The following is a 20,131-nucleotide window of genomic DNA, read 5'->3' as shown; positions in this document are numbered from 1 at the left end:
AAAGCACACAAACAAATTAAGTAGATGTCACGATAAAGAGCTGGCAGCAGAGATGCTACAAATATGTCATGCATTTGTCTTGATCTGGATAAAAGATCAGTCAACCAGTCGAAGGATGATACCCCTCTGATTTTTTCGGCCGACCTTCGTTGAACCCGCCTGACTCCCACACCCACGATGAAGGACCGATGGGGAGATTGGAGGCCGCGGCGACAGTAAAGAACTTGGATGTTACTTCAATTTATCATAGTTTACAAAAGATTGTCACTATATAACTAAATTTAGCATTTTAAAGATTTATAATGTTAGTGCAACTAAGAATACAGATTAAATATTCTGTAGGCTACAAACAACCGCCTAAACATGCTTTAATGTGATATACAAAATAAGCAATACCTATACTTATAAAAGATTGAAATAAAGTTAGTGTTATTTGTAAGGGCAATGCCAATATGAATGCTGCTACTGTCAAATTGAAACAACAACAACAAATAAACAAACTAAGGTGACCCAAAGATTCCAGGCTCAAAAGACATAGCTTAGAGTCTTTTTTAAACTATGTAAAGTATGCAATAAATGTAATCTCTTAAATTTCTTTTGAGTAACTGACCCTTACCAAACATTAAAACATCTGAGATGGTAAAGACAGACTAGCTTTGTCGCTGTCAATATCGGAACATATGGGTGAATATCAACAATTTTTGCAATAATACTGCAAATGTCGTTATTAAAAACCAAGATGTAATAAAGGCAGATATTTTCCATTCTAATATTATGTAATATCATCTAATATTTAGTTCTTAGCTCCTGTGTGAACTTCTAGAGTCTGGGTGTGTGGAGAGGAGATGCAGCATTATTCCAGTATTTCTCTGTCAAACAAGAAAAAACTACATATTCATAATCAATCCATATAAATAAACAATATATACTCAAAAGCAATACTTATAAATATAATAATACAAATTCTCATGTGACTCAATGTAGCAAAGTCAGACAATCGAACACCTGGAGAGAGAAATGAAAGAGAGCAGACTGACCTGTGCATCAGGATCAGGGGGTTTCTTCAGTAGCATGGAGACATGTTGACTGCAGGAGACGATAACATCTGTCTTCTTGGTAAACCTTTGAACCAAATCAACAAGACAAGATACACCAGCCAAAGTGGTCTAACTACACTTTGAGAGGACAAGGATGACACTTGTTGAGCGTTTGTAAAACTCCAACAGCAATCTGGCAAAACATATTTAAACTTTAAATTAAGTGTATTTTTATACATTCTCCTGTGCATACATGTTAGAGGGAAATTGTAATTGTTTAAATTAAATATATGTATATTTTTTGTGTACACAGACATTTTTTTTGTATGCCATATAGCAGTCACAGTAACATGAAAGTAGAAAATAAGAAGATTAAGCTTGTGTGGACTGTAAATCTCAGCATTCTGACTTATGTTGCAAAAGGGCTGCTTTTATGTGTTCCGTTTTTGTTTGAACACTGCAAGCCTTATTTTTTTCCCTACATGGTGGCATGTGAGCCACATGCAGAGAATCACTTGTTGCTTTTTTTTTTTTAACCCACAATGTACGTTTCAATTGTCTGCAAATGATTTTTCAGATCTTCAAGGCAGCTGGTAAGTTTTTATTTTTCAACAGTTAACCTCATTTGGATTGTTATGAACCTTTGACATCTTAGTTGAAAGTGCTTTAGATTGTCTGTTTGTCTCTATACATGAAAAGAAAAACAATCTTTATGCAGACATTGTTTTTAGCATGTGGAGTTTTATATCTCACTAGACTGTGATTTGCATATAAATATTCGCGGTGAAACAGAGTTCAAATTTAAATTAAGTTTATTTGGAGATGTTATCCTGTGCCACAAAGTAATGCAGACATGTTAGAGGAAAATAGTGATTGTTTGATTAAAAAAGAAAAAAAAAAAAAGAAAAATTAAAAATACATATTTTTATGCGTACACAGAAAAAAAAATGTGCACGACCTCTCCTGACCCCGCATCACGCCCACTGGGGGGCAGAGGAGGGTGATGATGGCCAACTCCTCTCCTTATGTTTTAAAGCTGTTTTAGTCAAGGACTAGAGAAAAGATTCATTACATACTGACTAATTTTCTGAATTTCATAAGCATAAGCATATTTAGACCGAGGTCATTCCGTGTATATTTACATGCAATGTGAAGCTACAAGCTAACCAAAGTGTGCTAACATTAGCCTTCTAACACAACAATGTAGGTCACAGGCAATTGAGCTCAAGCAAAGGAAAATTGTGTCCACTGCTTGTGCTTAATGTTGCTTAATTTTGCTTCCATTTGATAACTCCTTCGTGTGAATGTATGGGGAGGGGGGTTGGAGGCGTGTCGCTGGAGGAGCAGAGGCCTCAGTATGGCTGCGCTGTCAACAAACAGCAGCTTGTTTGGGTTTCATGCTGATGCTCAAAGGTGACATCTACTCGATCAAAAAGTTGCAGTCTTTAGTCTGGCTTGAAGATACAAATGAACTGAAGGGCAGTATCCCCACCCCCAGTTAGGTGATACTCCCACAGCTTGGAGTTTGTTCTGTCTTCTGAGTCTGCCTTCTCACAGTAAACAAAAGGGAATGGTGCAAGAAAGCAAGAGCCACCTTCCAGAGGGGTGTGGTCCAACACAGTTTATTTTCATAGACAGAAAAGGTCTCTAATAGAGGGCTTCATAAGCATGCTACAATATAGGATGTGAGTGGATTTTTATGACATGTTTTGGGCAGATCTAAGACTTATTTCAACCTGTTGAAATGGAAGACGATATGTGAGCTTTAAAACTTGAGTCGGTGCGTTTCCATAAATGATGCGACAGAACTGGTTAGTAGTTGAAACAACTAACTGCAGCAATCATCACTTCAATGTTGTTCAGTGTAATAAGTCAGTGTTAAAATCTGCCGTTTGAAGTTTTAAATCATTAGAGTCCACATTGAGCTTAAGTTAATATACTCTCCATCTTTATGGGGCCATACAGCTTGCCCACATCGATTTACAATGTACACAACAGGTGTTTATTTAACTCTGGTCTGAATACACAACGAGAGATTGATAGAAAAGGTTTGTGCTTTGTTTGTTATTATGTGGTCTAACCAGTTGAGCTGCTGTGTGATCCATGTGACATTGTGTTAAGAGGGGTTGTCTTTCAATGGATTGCATCATAAATGTGGTTCAAAGGCATGTGTGGCTCGTTACGAGAGAAACTTGTTTGTCAGCCCACAGTTTACCAAGAAATGCCAAAGGACCTTTTTTTTTAAAGTCCATAACAGGGAATAGACATGTTACAAATGTTTCCCTTCACATATCAGCTGTGACTTGTTTATTGTACCTTGAACTCAGATCTGTGTATGAAGCTACTTAAATCCAGCATTCAAGGTGGAGTCTCAAACTGATTTGACGCACTCATGGACTATGAACCGTACTTGTTACAGGAATTTATAGGGGGAAGGGTTCACTTCACAAGTGTGATCAAGGTGAAACAGACCGAAAAACAGAGAGAGAAAAAGAGAGAGAGAAAGGGAGGGACTGTTGCTTCGATTTTCCCACAAGGCAAACAGTTCTCAGCCACTCTAACAAGGTGTGAAGCTTAGCAGTCTTTCTGGAGAAAAACACACCATAGATTGACTTACACTGGACAACCAAATACAGTAAGTAACCAACCTCATGTTACTTTGGTGTAGTCTTATATGACTCAATGTGTTGTTAAGATTTTATATCCTCTTTTTCTGTACCACTGTTTAATTATTTCCAAAAGCAACTATTTGGCTATTTATTTTAAAATAACAAGGTAATACAACAGGAAGATTTATAGAAATGTGGTGTTTCCAGAAGAAGAACAACTCTATTTAATGATCTTTTCTTCCTTAGGCCAACTTAAGATGAAACCTAGAGAAACATTCTGACAGTTTATCTTGAGTCACTGCCTTTTGCGCTGCTGAGCTGTTCCAGCCAGGATTTCTTCAAGTTAATCTCCAAATCAAAGGCATAATGGAGAAGAAAAGACAGGACTTACTTCACAAAGTCTCCATGAAAGATATTTGGAGAGAAATCTTTTAATGCTTAGTGTCCACACGCAAAATGATTATTCCTGGATGGTCCATTTGGTGCCTTTTACTGACTCTACACATGTCAGCCTGTAACATGGACGCTTCTGGATACGATAGCCATGAAGTCATCTGCTCTCAGGTACTGAAGGCTTCACTGCCTAGATACACTGAAGCACTCTTTTCCTCTGCTGCAATACAGTATATATTATGTTGACAGATTACACTTTGAATTTCCTTTTCAGTTCTTGCTTTAAAATGTTAATATCTCTCATCACAAATGAAGTGTTTTATTCTCAAATATTTATTCAAAGCAAACAATCAGCCATCTTCTCAGAGTACAGAGCTGTTGCATGATGATGTATCTCAATATGGGCAAATATTTACCCTTGCAATGCATTTTGTGCTAACATCCAAATGACTCGCATGTAAATCATTCATTTCTTGTTCTTCTATTCCCATCTTTGACTCCTATAGGGTCTGTCCAATTGCACCATGAAGGATGAGATGCCTCTTTCTATGGAGGAAAATACTTCTGTAAATATCCAAAACCTGACACCAAATTTCAAACTCTGCTGCAAAGACGGGGCATCATGTTGGTTATGTCTGGTGATCAACATGGAGATAAACATCAGCACAGAAAAGGACATGGAGGATGAAGGCCACTCTGGGAGCGATGAGGAGGAATATAACGAGGAGATGAGCAATTCTAAAGGTACAAACTAAGGAAAGATACGGCGCAATGTTGAGTTATCTTTTATTTCGACAAAATCAGTTATTTTGTGTGTTGAGATCCATAAACCTTATCTAATTATTAATGTACTGTGGCTACAGACCAGCAAAAGCAACTTTTAAAAGGTTTCCCTGGAAGCTTTTTATCCAATACCTTAACTATGAAAAAGGAACTTCAATTAAAGCTCCTTTTGGTTTGTGTTGATTTTGATGCCCACTTTGGACAGAGTGGTTCTTTGTTTCTCTGTGCTCATCTTGTCCTTTTTCTGCTCCCCTCATTTTTTTTAAAAGTAAGATGTACCTCTTATTGAATATCTAACAAAGGTCTGTTAATTACCCCCCCCCCCCCCCCCCCCCCCCCCCACACACACACACACTTTTTTACAAAAAACTTCTCAGAGGAGCTTTAAAGTGACAGCATAAAGACAATGTGGAATTTTTCTGACAAGTCTAAACAATAAGCCCCTGAGTGTGTGTTTCAAGTTGCAGTGAATAATTCCCAGCAGAATGAATGAGCAAACATGACAGTTGTGAAATAATCATGTGAAGTGTAATCTTACCAAATTCTACTACCAAATTCACCTACTATATCAAGTGTATCAAATTAATTTTCATCTTCAAGACTGAGCGTTACACCATGTCATTTTTTCTACTGCCTCTTTTGCAACAGCGTCTGTGTCAGTGTGCTTCAACACCGCACACACCTTACCCAGCTGCAAGAGGGTGGAGTTTACGGTTAATCATGCTGCTCTTACTCAGGAACACCAGGCAAAGGTACGGTATGCTTCCTGTGCTGTAATACAGGAGGGTGTGTGCTATCAGTGCTATCATACTCTGGTATAAAGTCTGAACTGTGTGATGGTGTGTTTATCTTTAAGGTTTCCATGGTGATTCATGAGCCAGCTGGGGTTACCTTCAGCAGTGAAGTGATGGCGTATTCTGCTAAACATGTAAAAAAGGTGGTCGCTCCTTCGTTAAATGAAGGTAGATTTTTTGTATTTTACAAATATAACAACAATAAGGACATGATAACAGAAGTACATTGCATTCACAAAATGAAATAAGGGATCATGATCTCATAACTGCAAGAAAAGAGCTTAGATAGAGGACAGAGGAATCCAATGTTTATTTTCTTTTCTGAAAGAAATGCTACCATTCAAATCAGACTGATACTGCTCCGTCTTTGAGAATTTTTTTAATCTCTTGTTTAGTTTGCTCCCAGGAGCTGTCTGAGCGTGTACAAGAGTGTGGAGGTAAGTATCCCACTAGCATGTATTTTCACTTATGCTGGTTTGTATCTTTAATGAGAACAGTGCAGTACCTTTCTCCTCTCAGCGCCCAGACTCCTCAGTGTTATTAACAAAGAGAAGAATCGTGTTGAGCTGCAGTTTGAAGGCAGAAATATAAACTTACCCTCTATGTGCCTCCAGTATGAGCAGAATGGAAAATGCAAGGTCAGTGTATATCAGTGCCAAATTTGTGTAGTTGTCACAGTTTGTGTTGTTTTTTTTCTTCTGCTAATAGTTGTGTATTAAATTGTTGTTGTTTTTTTTGTTTTTTTAGCAATATTACAAAATAACATCAGTCACTTTAAAAGTCACAAGTGAAAGTACAAAGGCTATTGTTTCATCTTGCATTGCAACAGACAAGCTGATCTTTTTTTTCCATTTGAGAATCTTTGTAAAGAAACTTCACTCTCCATCCAAAATTCTTTAAGTAGTATAAAACTGGAGCAGTAAAGAAACTATTGTATAAATGAACATTTTGGTGGGTGACAAAGTAACCACGGTGAAAGAAGTCCTACCACAATAAAGAAAGTTTTACTTGATAACATTTAAAACTGTAAGCATTAATCTGTACTTACATTTCAAAAATGAAAGCAGTAACGCAGAAGCATGATCTATTTCTGACCCTGGATCATTTTGTATTATTGAATTCAAACTATAAATACATAAATGTGTATTGCATAAGGCAAGCCAAATGCAGACTAATTATGAAGCTTACATTGACTGAATCTGCAAAGTTATCAAAGTAACAGTACCAAGTGAAATATTGGCATCTAAAAGGACAAATCAAGGGGCATAAACTAGAAATATTTTAGTTATCCACAACTAAAAATTGTACTTTCTAAAGATTATTATTTACCAGTCTTCAAATCAAAATGTGACTGTACACATGAAGGAATATTTGGCCTATGCTCATTAAGTTTTGTTCAGAACTTGACAAAATGCAGAGATATTTTACATATGCTCTCAAACATTCATTTCTTTCTGTCATGTTGTGTTAAATGTTACTCAACAGAAATGGAAGACGCTGTCCATCCCATTGTATTCTGTAACCACCTGCATGTGTTTTCAGGTAACTGTATTGGAAAATCATAATCAGTCACAGCTAGCAAACTGATAATGATGTGTATGTTCTGACTTTGCATTTATGTGTGTGTGTGTGTGTGTGTGTGTGTGTGTGTGTTTGTGTTTGTGTGTGTTCCAGGTATGGGATGAGGATGATCAGAGGTCTAGGCGGTCTCTAAGCTGCCCTTTCATTAACACAAGTAACAAGTCTGGAGGTCTGTTTTCTAATGTTACATACTTTATGTCTTTTATAAATTTACAGATTTACATTCAGGATTCTGACACTTTTTTATGTGTCTGTTCAAGATTTATTCCACAGGAATATTTGGGAGAACATTTCAGTGTCTGTTAGTCAGGGTCACATGAGCAACTCCCGCTCAATGCTGTCGTGGAACGTGTCTGCCCCCTGCAGGCTGGAGGGTGAAGTGTGGCCCTGTCAGAGAGACTTTAGCTGTCAGGAGGTGAAGGGCTTCAGACAACAACTGGCAATGGGCGCATGGAGACAAAACAGCAAGGGATTGTGGGTAAGAAAAACTGTTAATAATATATGTTTTTAAAATCTCTTGACTTTAAGCTTAAGCTTTTGTTTCAAATTTGGAGAAATCTCTACTTATCATACTGTTGATTTGTATTGAAACTGTGTGTAGTTGATGATATCGTCTGTTTTTTTTTTAAATAGTTGTTTTAAAGATTGCTTTTTCAAAATGTTATTTGAAGTTGCATATATTACATTTATACATATATTGCATCATTTTAAAATAATCATTCACCTTGACTAGAATTCAAAATAAAGCTGGCTACACTGCATGGTGTTATTTATGACTGGCAGAGTTGCATTCTAGGTCTTTTTATATTGTGACTGAGATTTATTATTGTGTTTCATTTTAGGTGAAAACAGGGGCATTTGAAGACATCAACCTTCAGCTTTCTCCATGTGTGATGGTAATTATTTAATAATGTCCCCTTGTGTGAAGCCTTTGTTTATTGAACTGAACTAACAAACTAATGCCCGTTTGTTCAGGTGAAGGTCAGAGGAATGGGACTTAACCTGGGTCCATTCTGTTTTGAAAACAGTGAGTATGGCACACATTAAGCAGATCCTGGTTTGAACTTGGGATATAAAGGGAAAAAAGTACACCAATGAAGCTTTTAATAAACAAGGTGTTGTCTTATCTTTCATACAGCTGACAGGTGGCGCTGGAGTCTCCTGGTTGTTGGTGCAATGCTTACAGTTTGCTTGACTACAATCATGTTCTATTTACTTCATGACTTCATCAAGAGTAAGTCTTTTTTCTCTCGTTGCATTAAGTTTAATAAATAAAGAGAAGGAAAGAAAAGACACAGTGTCATGTTTCGCTGTCTGGAATTTGTTTGCTATACTAAACGTATTGTTTAGCTAGGATTAAATTATTTCAGGCCCCTTTCATAAATCTGCTTTCATTTGCTGCTAAGGTCTTATCTTTTTGACTAGGTTTTGAAATGTTTGCATCCCTCTTGTGTTTTACACAGATCGTGTCAATGCACTTCAATTCTTGTGGCACTATAATGTTGATTATGCTTATGATGCGTTTCTGCTAAGCCTTCTAAAATACTTACACCTACTGTACTGTTATAGAATGGGTGTGGAGCTGTCATTATGGCGGATTTGTCAAAGGTGAGTACTTAAGTTGAGTTCAGTATTTAACACTTTAAAAAAAAGTCAAGATGAAACAAGCCAACCTTTACTGGAATCCTTTTGTTTCTTTTTTCTACAGTTGGCAGAATGTGTCGTGTGGTGTTGCTGAGCCCCCCAGATGTGGATGCTGGTGTTTCAGAGTCAGTGTGTGAGCTGGGGTCCTTGCTCTCTAATTATGGCTTCTGTGTGTCTGTGGACCAGTGGAGCAGGAAGGAGCAGTGCGCTCTGGGACCTCTGCCATGGCTGCACTCGCAACTGCTGGAGCTAAAGAGCCAGGGTGGCAGAGTCGTGCTCGTCTTGACCCATAATGCCTTAGAGAGAGCAGAAGAATGGACCCATTTGCACAATGCGGATATCAAGATAAAGGTGGACAACAAGGATCAGATGCTGTCCCCTTACTCTGATGTGTTCACAGCCTCTCTTTGCATTATCCAGGCCGACAAACAGCAGGGCAGGGCAGGAGAGCGGTTTCTTCTTGTCAAATTTGACTCCCATTCTAGCAGTGACAGGACACTACCAGAGCTTTTTCAGGGTCTACCTCTGTTTTATCTCCCCTCAAAGATCCAGGCTCTGCTATCTGAGCTTACTGTGGGGGGTTCTGAAAGGGGAGAAGGTAGATGGACATAACCATGAAGAAATGCAAGGACTAAGATGGATGGAGAGCAACAACTAAAGAAGGACCAGACCAGCAGAAGAGAATCACACTTTGAATACAGTGGAGTGTATACAAACTTGGGGACAAAGCCTTTGAAGCTTACATATCATGCTGGAGATAATGTTGTTCTGTTCACATGAACGGCAAGTTAATTTAAACTGTATCAGACACTAAATGAAGACCTGTTGAAAATATTCAATTTAGCTAATGTTTGTTATATGGGATTCCATTTGTGCAATAACCAATCAAACATTCGGCTGTGACTTTTCAACTAGCAGTGCCGATGGCTCATCTGATGACACATTTATCTGTGTAAATTAAAATTTCAACTATATTTCTGTCGTTTTGTTGTACTCCATATCATCTGTTTTATATATTTATTTAGCGACGTTATTAGCATTTAGAAGACAGTGGGAGAGGATCGGACTCGAACCAGAGCCATTCACTTGCAGCGGTAATTCAGTTAATTTGTGAATCTTCTTTGGATTAGTTTGCTGTTACTTAAATATGACTGAAGCAGAAGATATTACAAAATCTTTAACTTAAACATGCTCAGGCACTAATACATTTAGTATGAGACTTTCATCTGCCTGTATATAAATAGCCAACTGTAGGCTAGTTTATTTTTGTCCTTGGTGGATCTCGGATTGTGATTGGTTTCTTTTCCGTGGAGGACGGTGTGTCTCAACAGTGTAATCTGGTGTCCGTTTAAGGACACAAGCGTTTGAAGCAGTGTTGCCGACATGGAAACTTTCTCGCTAAACCCGGCGACTTCCCATATCCTCTTGGTGACTTTTTTTTTTGTCAAAAGGCGACAAATCCAGCGACATTTTATTTTGAGGAGTGATGGCCTATTTTAGTGGGAAAGAAAACTAAAAAACAAAACAAAAAGAGAGTTCATTTGTAGGCTCGTCCTAAAAATATTTAGTTTCACTTCCTTTTTGTCTCTCCCACGACATATTTCTTTCCTTCGCCAGCTATTACGATTACCTGCTTATTGCCAATTATGCAAATGAGGAGTTTGAACATTTTCCCAGCAGTCGCATGAGGCCTTCATGTCCCGCTTGGAATTTACGATACGCTTCAAACTCTGTCGACGCTGAATAGAGGAAGGTAAAAGAACCCCTGCACTCAACATACACACGCACACACGCACACACACACACGCACACACACACACGTAGGCTACGTGTAACGTTTACCGTGTGTTTAAATGTTTGTCAAACAGAATTTCATGTATTGGCACTTACAGCCTGTCCTTTTTCCAATAAGCCTTTTATAAACTTTCAATATTTCGGATATTCTAACTCCAAAAATGCAAAGCCTCGATGTTTGACAGATAGCCATTTCAGTAACAGGCCTACGACTTTCAGCTGTCAAACAAGGTTGGTAAGATGTGTGTCATTTTGCAAGACATTTTACAATCCGTTTTAATGAAGAGTATGTCGCAATCGCAATTCTCTGAGGGTTCTCTTTCATTTCTATGTATTTAAAGAGCATATTGCAGGTTAAAAAAAAATTGAGATTAACACTTCATGTTGTCAGATAAGGGCTGTAGAATCAATTTTCTGTATATTCTTCAAAACATAAGTGCTCTAATTTAAAGGAGAAAGTGGCTGTTTTTAGCGTAGCTGTTTAGAACTCGCTTTTTTTTCAACAACGCGTCATATGACGTAACGTAAAGGAGTCGCGTTCTGTCACTCTGCTTTGATCGGCTTTATGCATGCGTGTATGAATGAATGAATGAATGAAGCCTTTATTGCCCCTGGGGGAACTTGTCTTATACTGAGAGCATGAAACACTTTACAAACAAACATTTAGAAGGCAGCACAAAAGAATTAAAGCACAAAAAACAGGCTAAACATGATTAAAGAGGTGTAATGATACGTGGTAGTGAGTGAGAATAGACAGGATGCCTCCCTGCAATAGTTTGTAATTTGCGCGGCGCACATTCGGGTGCATAGTGTAAGTGGCTTGATTATTCATAGTGTTTTTTGGTGAATTATTCCCACAACCTCAGAAACGATTGAACAGACACGTTGAATATTTCAGCATCAGACACAAAAGCGTTTCCTTATTAATGATTTAAATCTCTGGGTGTTTAAGATAAAATATTATATACGCAGACAAGCATTTAGTGATTTGATCTGCTGGAATCCTCTGTTATATTCTCTAGTTTGCGCGTAATAGACACCGGACAGTCTGTATTAATATATGTAGTCATACGATTTATTATAAATCCAACTCTGTTGCAACAGAGCGTGTGCGTGTTTGTGTGTGCGCGCAGTGGGGAAAGACGGAACGCGCGGTTTGGAAACAAACAGAAACACAAGCTCTGTCGGTCGTCTATCCCATTAAAACTTTAAACTTTTTGTAGTAGCCTAAGATATGTGCACGCATTAAACTGTGGAGTGTGTGCTGTTGTGCATGTTTGTGTGGATTACGTGCGCTGTGAACTCACGTCAGGAGAATCCTGCACCATACACTGTATTTTCTATAACAACGTGAGCACTGGGCTGCATGAGGAATAAAGACAAAGTGCTGCATTTGCACAGGCCGTGTAATCGAGTTCTATGTCTGTCTGTCTGTCTCTCTCTCTCGCGCGCGCGCGCACAGCGCAGCACCGTAATACGTTGTACAGATTTGCCGTTTTTTACGAGCAACTCCCATACAATGTAAAGGGGAATGATCGGCACTTGCACCTTCTACAAATTGTTTTTTAATGGATTGAATGTGATTACAAACTTTACATATGCTGATGTGAACACAGCACGAGCCCATATATGGCGAGCTGACACCTGTCACTCAGCAGGACGCCTGCTCAGGGTCTCTACTCACGCCACAACTTCACTTCTCTCCTGAGGCCGTTATTCCTCTAATCCTGCCTGTTTCTGCTCTTTATCACATCTAACAGGTTCAGAATAATAAGCCAGTGGACCATTATATGTAAAGGAATACATATTTTCTTCCTCTTTATTGACGGGAGTGACACTCGGATCCATGCTTTTCTATGTTAAACAGACGGGGATTCAGCGGGACTCCCTTACGTTACGTCACAGCCGAATGCGGAAGTAAAGAGCAAAGACGTGCGAAAACGTACTAAAACGTCTCCAGGAGACCCTGTGGGTTATTAATTTCTGAATTTCTTTAAAAACAGTATTGTTAACGTATTTTCCTATGATTAGTTAAGTTTTGTCTTTAACCTGCAATATGCTCTTTAAAGGGTGACTATCTTTTGGCTTACATCGATTCTGATACTTCAAAAGTCTTTATGGTCCTTTTATAATAAGACAAGACACACAGAAGCGCACACATTCCTAGGGAGAGAGCTAAGCCCCTTACTATACACAATTTTGAATTCTTGAAAAGCATTTTTTTTTTCCAACTTTAATTTGTTCTCTTCTGTGAGCAATCTGTTCCTCGTTATCCACCTTGCAAGAAACATGTTTTCATTTTAACAAGAAACACAAACCAGCTTTCTCTCGGACAGATGGAGATGAGGATGCGTCACAGGAACCTGCTGCAGGCTGCTTTGCTGTGTTGTCTGTTAGCAGTTAAGGCACACAGCTGTCCTCATGCCTGCAGTAAGTGTTCAGGCCCTGAAAACAACCACTGTGAGGAATGCAGCACAGGATGGATACTCCATAACAACACCTGTGTAGGTACTGTATACAGCCTGTAGATCCAATAGTGTTTGTGTATGACAGAGTTAGACAAACAGACTATTAACTAAACATTATTCTGATCTGTTGTAGACTTTAATGAGTGTGACACCCAGCTGGGTATCTGTCCTGCAAACAACTACTGCTTCAATACGGAGGGCTCCTTTAAGTGCAGAGGTCAGTGCTTTGGGCTGAGTAGTTCTAAAAATCAAATGAATGCGTCAAAGTGAAAATCGAGTAAAAAGTCATAAAATAATGGATGAATCTAAAAGGTTTCAGAAATTCACTAATTTGAATTTCCCAACCACTAGCCGCCAAAAAATGGCGTTACTCTGACAATAATATTGAGCTGAAACAGCTGATCTTTTCTTCGTCTCTTACATCAAGGAATAATTTTAATTTTAATATGCATGTGCAAAAATTGCATGTTTATCTTTTTAACACCAATCAGCGAGATGATGAAATAATTGTAATTGAATAAAAAAAGGAGTTAATCGAAATACTTTTTGCTGTTCGTCTGTCTTGACAAATACCTTTTCATTTTTCAGCTGTTTTTATCTCCATGCCATACTTTTTCTGTGCACTCTTCTAGGTTTTCCACCAATGAGTTTTTTCATGTTACAAAGTGTGAAGGAATCCAAATAAAGGAATAAAATAAAAAAGCAGTATCATTTAAATGTCCCGTGGGGCGGCTTTAACTGGTAAAAAGAAAGACTGATTGATGATGTATCAATGACGTACAAAAGCAAACAGAACATCAGTGAAAAGATTATTTATTGACTGGTTATTTCTTTATTGTAATCTGTAGGGCTTCGAAGTACTGCTGGAGGGTAGTTGTCAAATATGTTATAGCCTGCTGCTGAAATAGACCTTTTTTATATTTCCCCTCATAAAGATCACAACCAAGGTTATAAGACAACAGGATGAGATTCTGACTTTAAAAAAAAAAAAAAAAGATTTAACCTTAATCTCCAGTGGTGTATTAACATGAAATGATGCTGTATATTTAAATTGTACACACTTAAATTATTTAACCTTCTCTCTTCCTACAGATTGTGACCTGGCTTGTGTGGGCTGTATGGGCAGTGGACCAGCACGGTGTAGGAAATGTGCCTCTGGATTCACACTTACAGGGTCCAAGTGTTTGGGTAAACAATGTTAGATGGTGTTAGCATGCATTCATTATGTCCTCAGTGAAGTGATCTAGAATCCTCTGTATTTTTTTTCTTTCTCAGATATAGATGAATGTAGTGACAGGGTGCTGGCCTGTCAGGGTCGGGATGAAATCTGTGCCAACACAGTGGGCTCATTCCGCTGTGACTGTGCTAAAGGATTCAAACGCAAGGACGGTGTCTGTGTGAGGAAGCAGCAGCCAAGTTAGTCTCACTGTACATACTCGGAGATGTTTGAACCCACAACCACTTGAGCACCTCCATCAGTCTCTGACTTGTCTGTCTCTCTGTGCAGGTGTTCAGGAAAAAGGTCTGTTTGAGGACATCCAGGAGGATGAGGTGGAAGTGCTGCAGCAGATGTTCTTCGGAGTTTTGCTCTGTGCTCTAGCCACGCTGGCTGCTAAAGGAGATATGGTCTACATGTCTGTGTTCATGGGAGCGACGGCAGCCATGGCAGGGTATTGGCTTTCTGACCGGGGAGACCGTTTATTAGACAACTTTCTCAGTGTACGGTAAAGCACTGAGCTGATAAAAAAAAGACTTAAGAAGGTAGATCAATTAGCATTGGTTACAGCTCAGCTCATCACTGTTCAGACAAGTAAATGAAATATTTTACAATTACTTGTAATATGGTGATATGACTTATTGATATTGTATTTAGGACATCAAAACAGAAAGAGTGTACAGTTTGGTACATTTTCAACAAATTCACCTTTAGCCCTGAATTTTACCCTTTTCCCTTAAAGCATCTTTATTTTCATGTTTCATTGTTAAACACTGAACTAAAGCTTTTTTTACAACAGCAAGAGTTCCTTTTTGATCATTTTGGACAGCGCTGCAGTTATCAACATATTTCTACATAGTCGAATACTTTGGCGTTACTGAAAGATCTTCCTTATGTAAATCAAGCCAGGTATGTGGCGATGCCTTGAAGTTAGTTTAGCCAGGCAACTCAAGCAGCTCTGATTTTACAGTCCCATGCATCAGTCTTCACAATGACCCGTTAACACATCCTCCAACTTTTACTGTTTATTGAAGCTGCAAGGTTTCCAGTCTCCCCCTCTACTCAGTCATTACCAGTGCTGTGTTCTACTCATGCTTTTTAACCGCAGCATCCACCTGTGAACTCCTACTGGAGCTTTTAGAAATGATCTAATTTTTCTCAAATTTCAGAAGGAACGACAAATCTTTGTTGTTTGAATTTGAGTAAAAACCTTATTTCTGCTGTGAAAAGGTTTTTATTCTTGGATGGGTGTTTGTGGCTTTTTGTAGCTAACCTTAAGTGGGCACTGAATGAACTGCAGTTTTTTGCACTTTCTTGGCACTTTCCTTCATTTTTCAACACTGGAAGTTGCTGCTCTGTTTTTATTTTAGCGACAATATCATTAATTTTATAAAACGTTCATACTATGACTCTTTTTAGTACAAGAAAAAGACTAGATTCTACTCAAATATTAAATGTTCTGGAAGTAGAAAATGACCAACAGCGACAGAAAGAAAGTCACCTTTATTTGATGGATATAAACAAGCTGGCCAACACTCAATAGTAATATTCTGTTACAGCACATACAATAGCAAACTGGGGCACTGAGGACAGCCTCCTAGGTTAAAAAAAACATCACAGAGTATCCATGCTTCATTCAATACTTTGACTCAGTCTCGCGTTTTTTTCTCTAGGGACTTCTGATAAAGTTTTTTTTCTTTTTTGGATAGATTCTCTTGTGCATTCATGATACACACGCACACACACACACACACACACACACACACACACACACACACACCCATAAAGGCAGTTATACACACTCAGACACACACTCGTATCCCTCTTTTCTGAATACATTTACACAAGCAACCCCAAGAAACATGCTTCACTCTCACAAAACTGTACAGGCTGTCTACTAATGGGACACAGTAAGTGAGACACACACATCACTCTCAAACACAACATCTCACCGTCACAATGCACGATGCGGATGCAATAATGAGTGAGGAATGATGCATCATGGGAGATTAACTCACGTTCACACAGGTTTTCATTCAGCATGCTGGACACTCACATTGAACTTGTTCATAGGTTTTTACTGTACAGCTCAAACATTTACTAAAATTAAGTAGTACAGTCTCAAACTGGCATTTTCAAGAAGCAGAAACAATAGAAAAAATAAAGCTAACTCAAATAGAAAAAAATAAATAGAAATGATAAAATTAAAAAAGTCAATATTTGTTCTGTTTAAAGAAAAACAAAGTTTCTGGCATTGGTCACAGTGATTCGTTTGATCCAACGTTTTTGCAACTTATATCCAAATGAAAAACAACCTGGATAACAACAATAAGGTGAAAATATGTGTTCCATCTTTTCATACTTTTTCTCAAAGGCTTTTTAATTACTGCTAACTCTAAAGGCTTTTATCTTGAGTTTTTCGACATGGCTGCCAGCAGGCACAGGTGCAGACTTGACTTCTTGACTCCACCTCACACTGAGTGCAGTGTCAGTCCTTCACAACCAGGATTAGTCTTAAGTCTAAGCGCAGGAAAGCAGCCTCAGCGTCTTTAAGCCTCTGTGTCTCCGGAACCTTTTTGACACGACGTTTGAGAAATCGCTCTGCATAGACAACATGAGATTATCCTTACATCACCACTCAGTTGGCACGTTATGTAAAAATCAGCATGCATGGGCTGGGCACAATTGAAATGTTTCACGTTTTCTACCATGTAAATCATATCTGGTGTTTCATGGTAGGAGAACCACCTACTTCAAGTATTCAGTAGATAAGACCTGAAAATGGAGGATTCATACTCCGCCTCCCGATGGTGAAGTGATAGTTTTTTTGCTCCTTTGTCCGTTTGCATTATCTTCCTATTTTTTTTTAAAGAATAATCCAAATTAGGACCTTTCTTATAACTTTTGTAAACACAAACACCACACAATTTGCCGATTCTTGGTCAGTGACAGACGCAGTAGAGGGTCATGTTTGGAGTGGACACAAAACGTGATGCATGGATCACCTCGGTTAGTGGAAGATGGGAGAGACATTTATATATAACAATCAACACTTGGCCAAAAAACAGGAGACACACACAGGCACCATAACGGGAGGGAGAGGAAGTGGGGAGAGTAACAGTCTAATTCAACTTTCCACAACACTGCAACAATGTGTTGGATTTTTCTACTAAACGAGCTGTCACAGTCACATTTTGTCACCACTTCTGTTCACAAGACGACGACGACACAACAGGTGAAAGATATGCATCCGACAGAGTCACTCAACCCTCCACTTGGATGTAAGTAGTGATAGTCCTCACAAGTGCAAGTTTTTCTGCCTGCTGAATGCAGCAGACATAATCTCATTGCTACCTATGTGAGCTGCAAAAACTCAAGATATTATTTCTTGTTTGAAAGTTGTCACCACAAGCAAATGGTCTTCAACTGAATGTTTTCACATTTAAAAAGGAATGTCATAATATCAGCTTTTCTAGCCTTCAATTCAGACTCGAATATATTTCTCTGTTTCCTATAAACTACTCTAAAGCTCTTTTTTTTCTGGGCTGTCCTGTGTTTTCAGACAGGGAATGTTACTTGCTGCTGAGGGGCTTTCTCACAACGTACAAACCAGAGGAAAAACACACCACTCAACACACTAAGACACCTCTCTGACCTCCAGCCAGTTAGAAAAATAACCATGAAGAAAAAACGCAGATAGATTATCTTTGTCAGTTTGAAACAATTTTCTGACCACGTATAGACACACTATAGAATTCTCTCTATATGTATAATATATGCATATCTATCATATATGTGTACAGTTGCTGTTTTTTACGAGGCACAGGCCACCTTGTTCAGGAGAAAACGAGTCACTATGTTTGGGGAGGTCACACAGACTACTACTGGAAGAGGAGGATTACAGGAGAGAGGGGAGCAGGAGCACACTGCAGGTCAGACATTGGGTTGTCAATGGTTCAAAATAGGCCTGCAGGGAAAACATCTATTGAGCATCTCCTCCCTTACGTAGTCTGTAACAGTATTTATAATAGCAGTATCCCCCCAAGGTCGAATCATATGTACAAGGCTGTCTTTTACAGTGTTTTTATGAAGGCTTTTCTTTTTTTAAATCTCTCTTTACCAGGTCGTCTGACACCATTCAGTTTGAGCACCAGCGGAAGCACCAATAGTAAAAATTCCTGCAACATGGAGGAGGTGCATAGGTGCATAGTCTCAGAACCTCAAAATAATCGGACCGATGAATATCTGCTGACCGCTCTCTTGGCCTCCGATTGGATGGTTGATTACACTTTGATTGACAAATTTGAGAAAGGATGAGGAACCTAAACACGCATTCACTCCATGTTAACACCTGCATAGATTGATTTTTTGACTATTTCTGATTCAAATGAGGTAACATGAAGAAACACCAATGGCAGCCACAGCCTTAAGGCCAAAACGGGCCCGAGAAGTGGAGGGCCCTGCTCATGCAGCCTAGGAAACCCTGTTGCTGCAGGCAAGGCTAAAGGCGGACAAACTGTAAACTCTGAGCTCTTTCTTTTTGCCAACGATGAAAAATAACTCAAATCTGGGATATGTAGAACATGCTATACTCTTGTTGTATACTCTTGTTTTTAAGTTAAGGGACCTTGTATCACTTCTATAGATGCTGAATATCATCTGCACTAGAAATGGGAAGGTATAAAGGTTATAAAAGAGGACAGTGGGAGCCACAACGTGTCATGGAGACGATCAGGTGACTAAAACAATTGAACAGCCAGGTAAAGGGGCCAGATGTCACCAAGTGGGTCAGCAGGGCAGTGAGGATTGTGACAAAGTCAGCGGGGAGCCAACCAGAGTAAGAGGAGTCAGTCTGGCAAGTGACGCAGACACCAACACAACCATGATCTTGAATCTGTCAGTGGAAAGAGGATGAACAACACAATACTGAGCACAGACAGTGACGAACTATCTGCTGGGAGGATGAAGAGGGCCTTGTTGGCCTGAGGAGGTGCAGCGTCCTGCAGGTGACAGACAGGTCAGGTGACCTCTGGCTCTGGGCTGTTGTTTTGATCACATGACTTGTCAAAGCAAGGTCTGACACAGAGAACATCGTGGTCCATCAGCAACCAATTCTTTCTCTTCTGCTTCTGTTTCAGTCCTTTTCTGTGATCAGCTCCTGTGCAAACAAAAAGACGTCCAGGGTCACCTTGAATAGAAAATAAAGAGGAAAGTGTGAAATTCATTTTTAAAATGTTTTTTTAAATCAGTTATTTTGTTTTCACACTTGCACAAAACCCCTGAAATATTCTAGGGTTTGCTGCATCTTCCTTCACCCCGACTTTTTACAGAAGTTTTACGGTTAGTCCCCTAGTTAGTAAAATGATCTGTAAATGTATGAATTATATTATGTTATATTAAGGAAAGTTTACTGCAAGGAAGAAGGAGGCGGTAATGTTCACATCTAGCGACCGATGAGTAACCAGTGCTTTAGACATGTGACTCTAGCATTATTTTGAATCCTCGCCAGAATGCTCTTCTTGGTTCCTTCATTGATGTTGACATGTACAATACATTGATTTGAAGGCAAAACCTGTCATTTCATAGCTTTCAGGCCAGCATGAAAAAACAATTAAAAACACTGTCGAACTGCAGCACAGACATTTTAGTTTTCCATCTCTTCAAAACTCGTTCACATCACCTGACAACCACAGCAAAACAGAGACATTCAGATATCCTGTGAGATTTGGGCACCTGCAACCCTTACAGAGGACTCACATCACAATGTCAATCACAACAAAAGACAAAGTTCTTGCGTGTGTTAAGGTTTGAA

The 20,131-nt window shown here is 38.9% G+C and overlaps 2 protein-coding genes across 4 annotated transcripts; both read left to right on the top strand.

The window, feature by feature from the left end:
• The first annotated feature begins 1,560 nt into the window (after positions 1-1,560).
• Positions 1,561-9,815, top strand: il17rc (interleukin 17 receptor C). The gene is made up of 16 exons (XM_079342228.1): positions 1,561-1,630; positions 3,457-3,672; positions 3,893-4,210; positions 4,546-4,783; positions 5,471-5,574; positions 5,679-5,784; positions 6,012-6,053; positions 6,136-6,254; positions 7,102-7,158; positions 7,291-7,366; positions 7,458-7,675; positions 8,040-8,093; positions 8,173-8,224; positions 8,336-8,431; positions 8,767-8,805; positions 8,906-9,815. The coding sequence occupies exons 3-16, from the start codon at positions 4,103-4,105 to the stop codon at positions 9,451-9,453; spliced, it is 1,857 nt and encodes a 618-aa protein (XP_079198354.1). The 5' UTR covers positions 1,561-1,630; positions 3,457-3,672; positions 3,893-4,102; the 3' UTR covers positions 9,454-9,815.
• Positions 9,816-9,879: 64 nt separating this feature from the next.
• On the top strand, positions 9,880-15,919 carry creld1a (cysteine-rich with EGF-like domains 1a). Of its 3 annotated transcripts, XM_079340853.1 has the most exons (7): positions 9,880-9,935; positions 10,519-10,594; positions 12,972-13,143; positions 13,237-13,320; positions 14,196-14,291; positions 14,379-14,519; positions 14,611-15,919. In XM_079340853.1, exons 3-7 carry the CDS (start codon positions 12,972-12,974, stop codon positions 14,829-14,831), a joined length of 714 nt encoding a protein of 237 aa, XP_079196979.1. In that variant the 5' UTR covers positions 9,880-9,935; positions 10,519-10,594; the 3' UTR covers positions 14,832-15,919. The 3 variants fall into 3 exon arrangements, with proteins under 3 accessions (XP_079196979.1, XP_079196980.1, XP_079196978.1); XM_079340854.1 differs by lacking the exon at positions 9,880-9,935 and having other exon boundaries at positions 10,034-10,594; positions 12,944-13,143; XM_079340852.1 differs by lacking the exon at positions 9,880-9,935 and having other exon boundaries at positions 10,037-10,594.
• The last annotated feature ends 4,212 nt before the right edge of the window (positions 15,920-20,131 follow it).

Source organism: Symphodus melops (assembly GCF_947650265.1).
Source record: "Symphodus melops genome assembly, chromosome: 4".
Taxonomy (NCBI): domain Eukaryota; kingdom Metazoa; phylum Chordata; class Actinopteri; order Labriformes; family Labridae; genus Symphodus; species Symphodus melops.
This window is presented reverse-complemented; position numbering and strand designations above follow the sequence as displayed.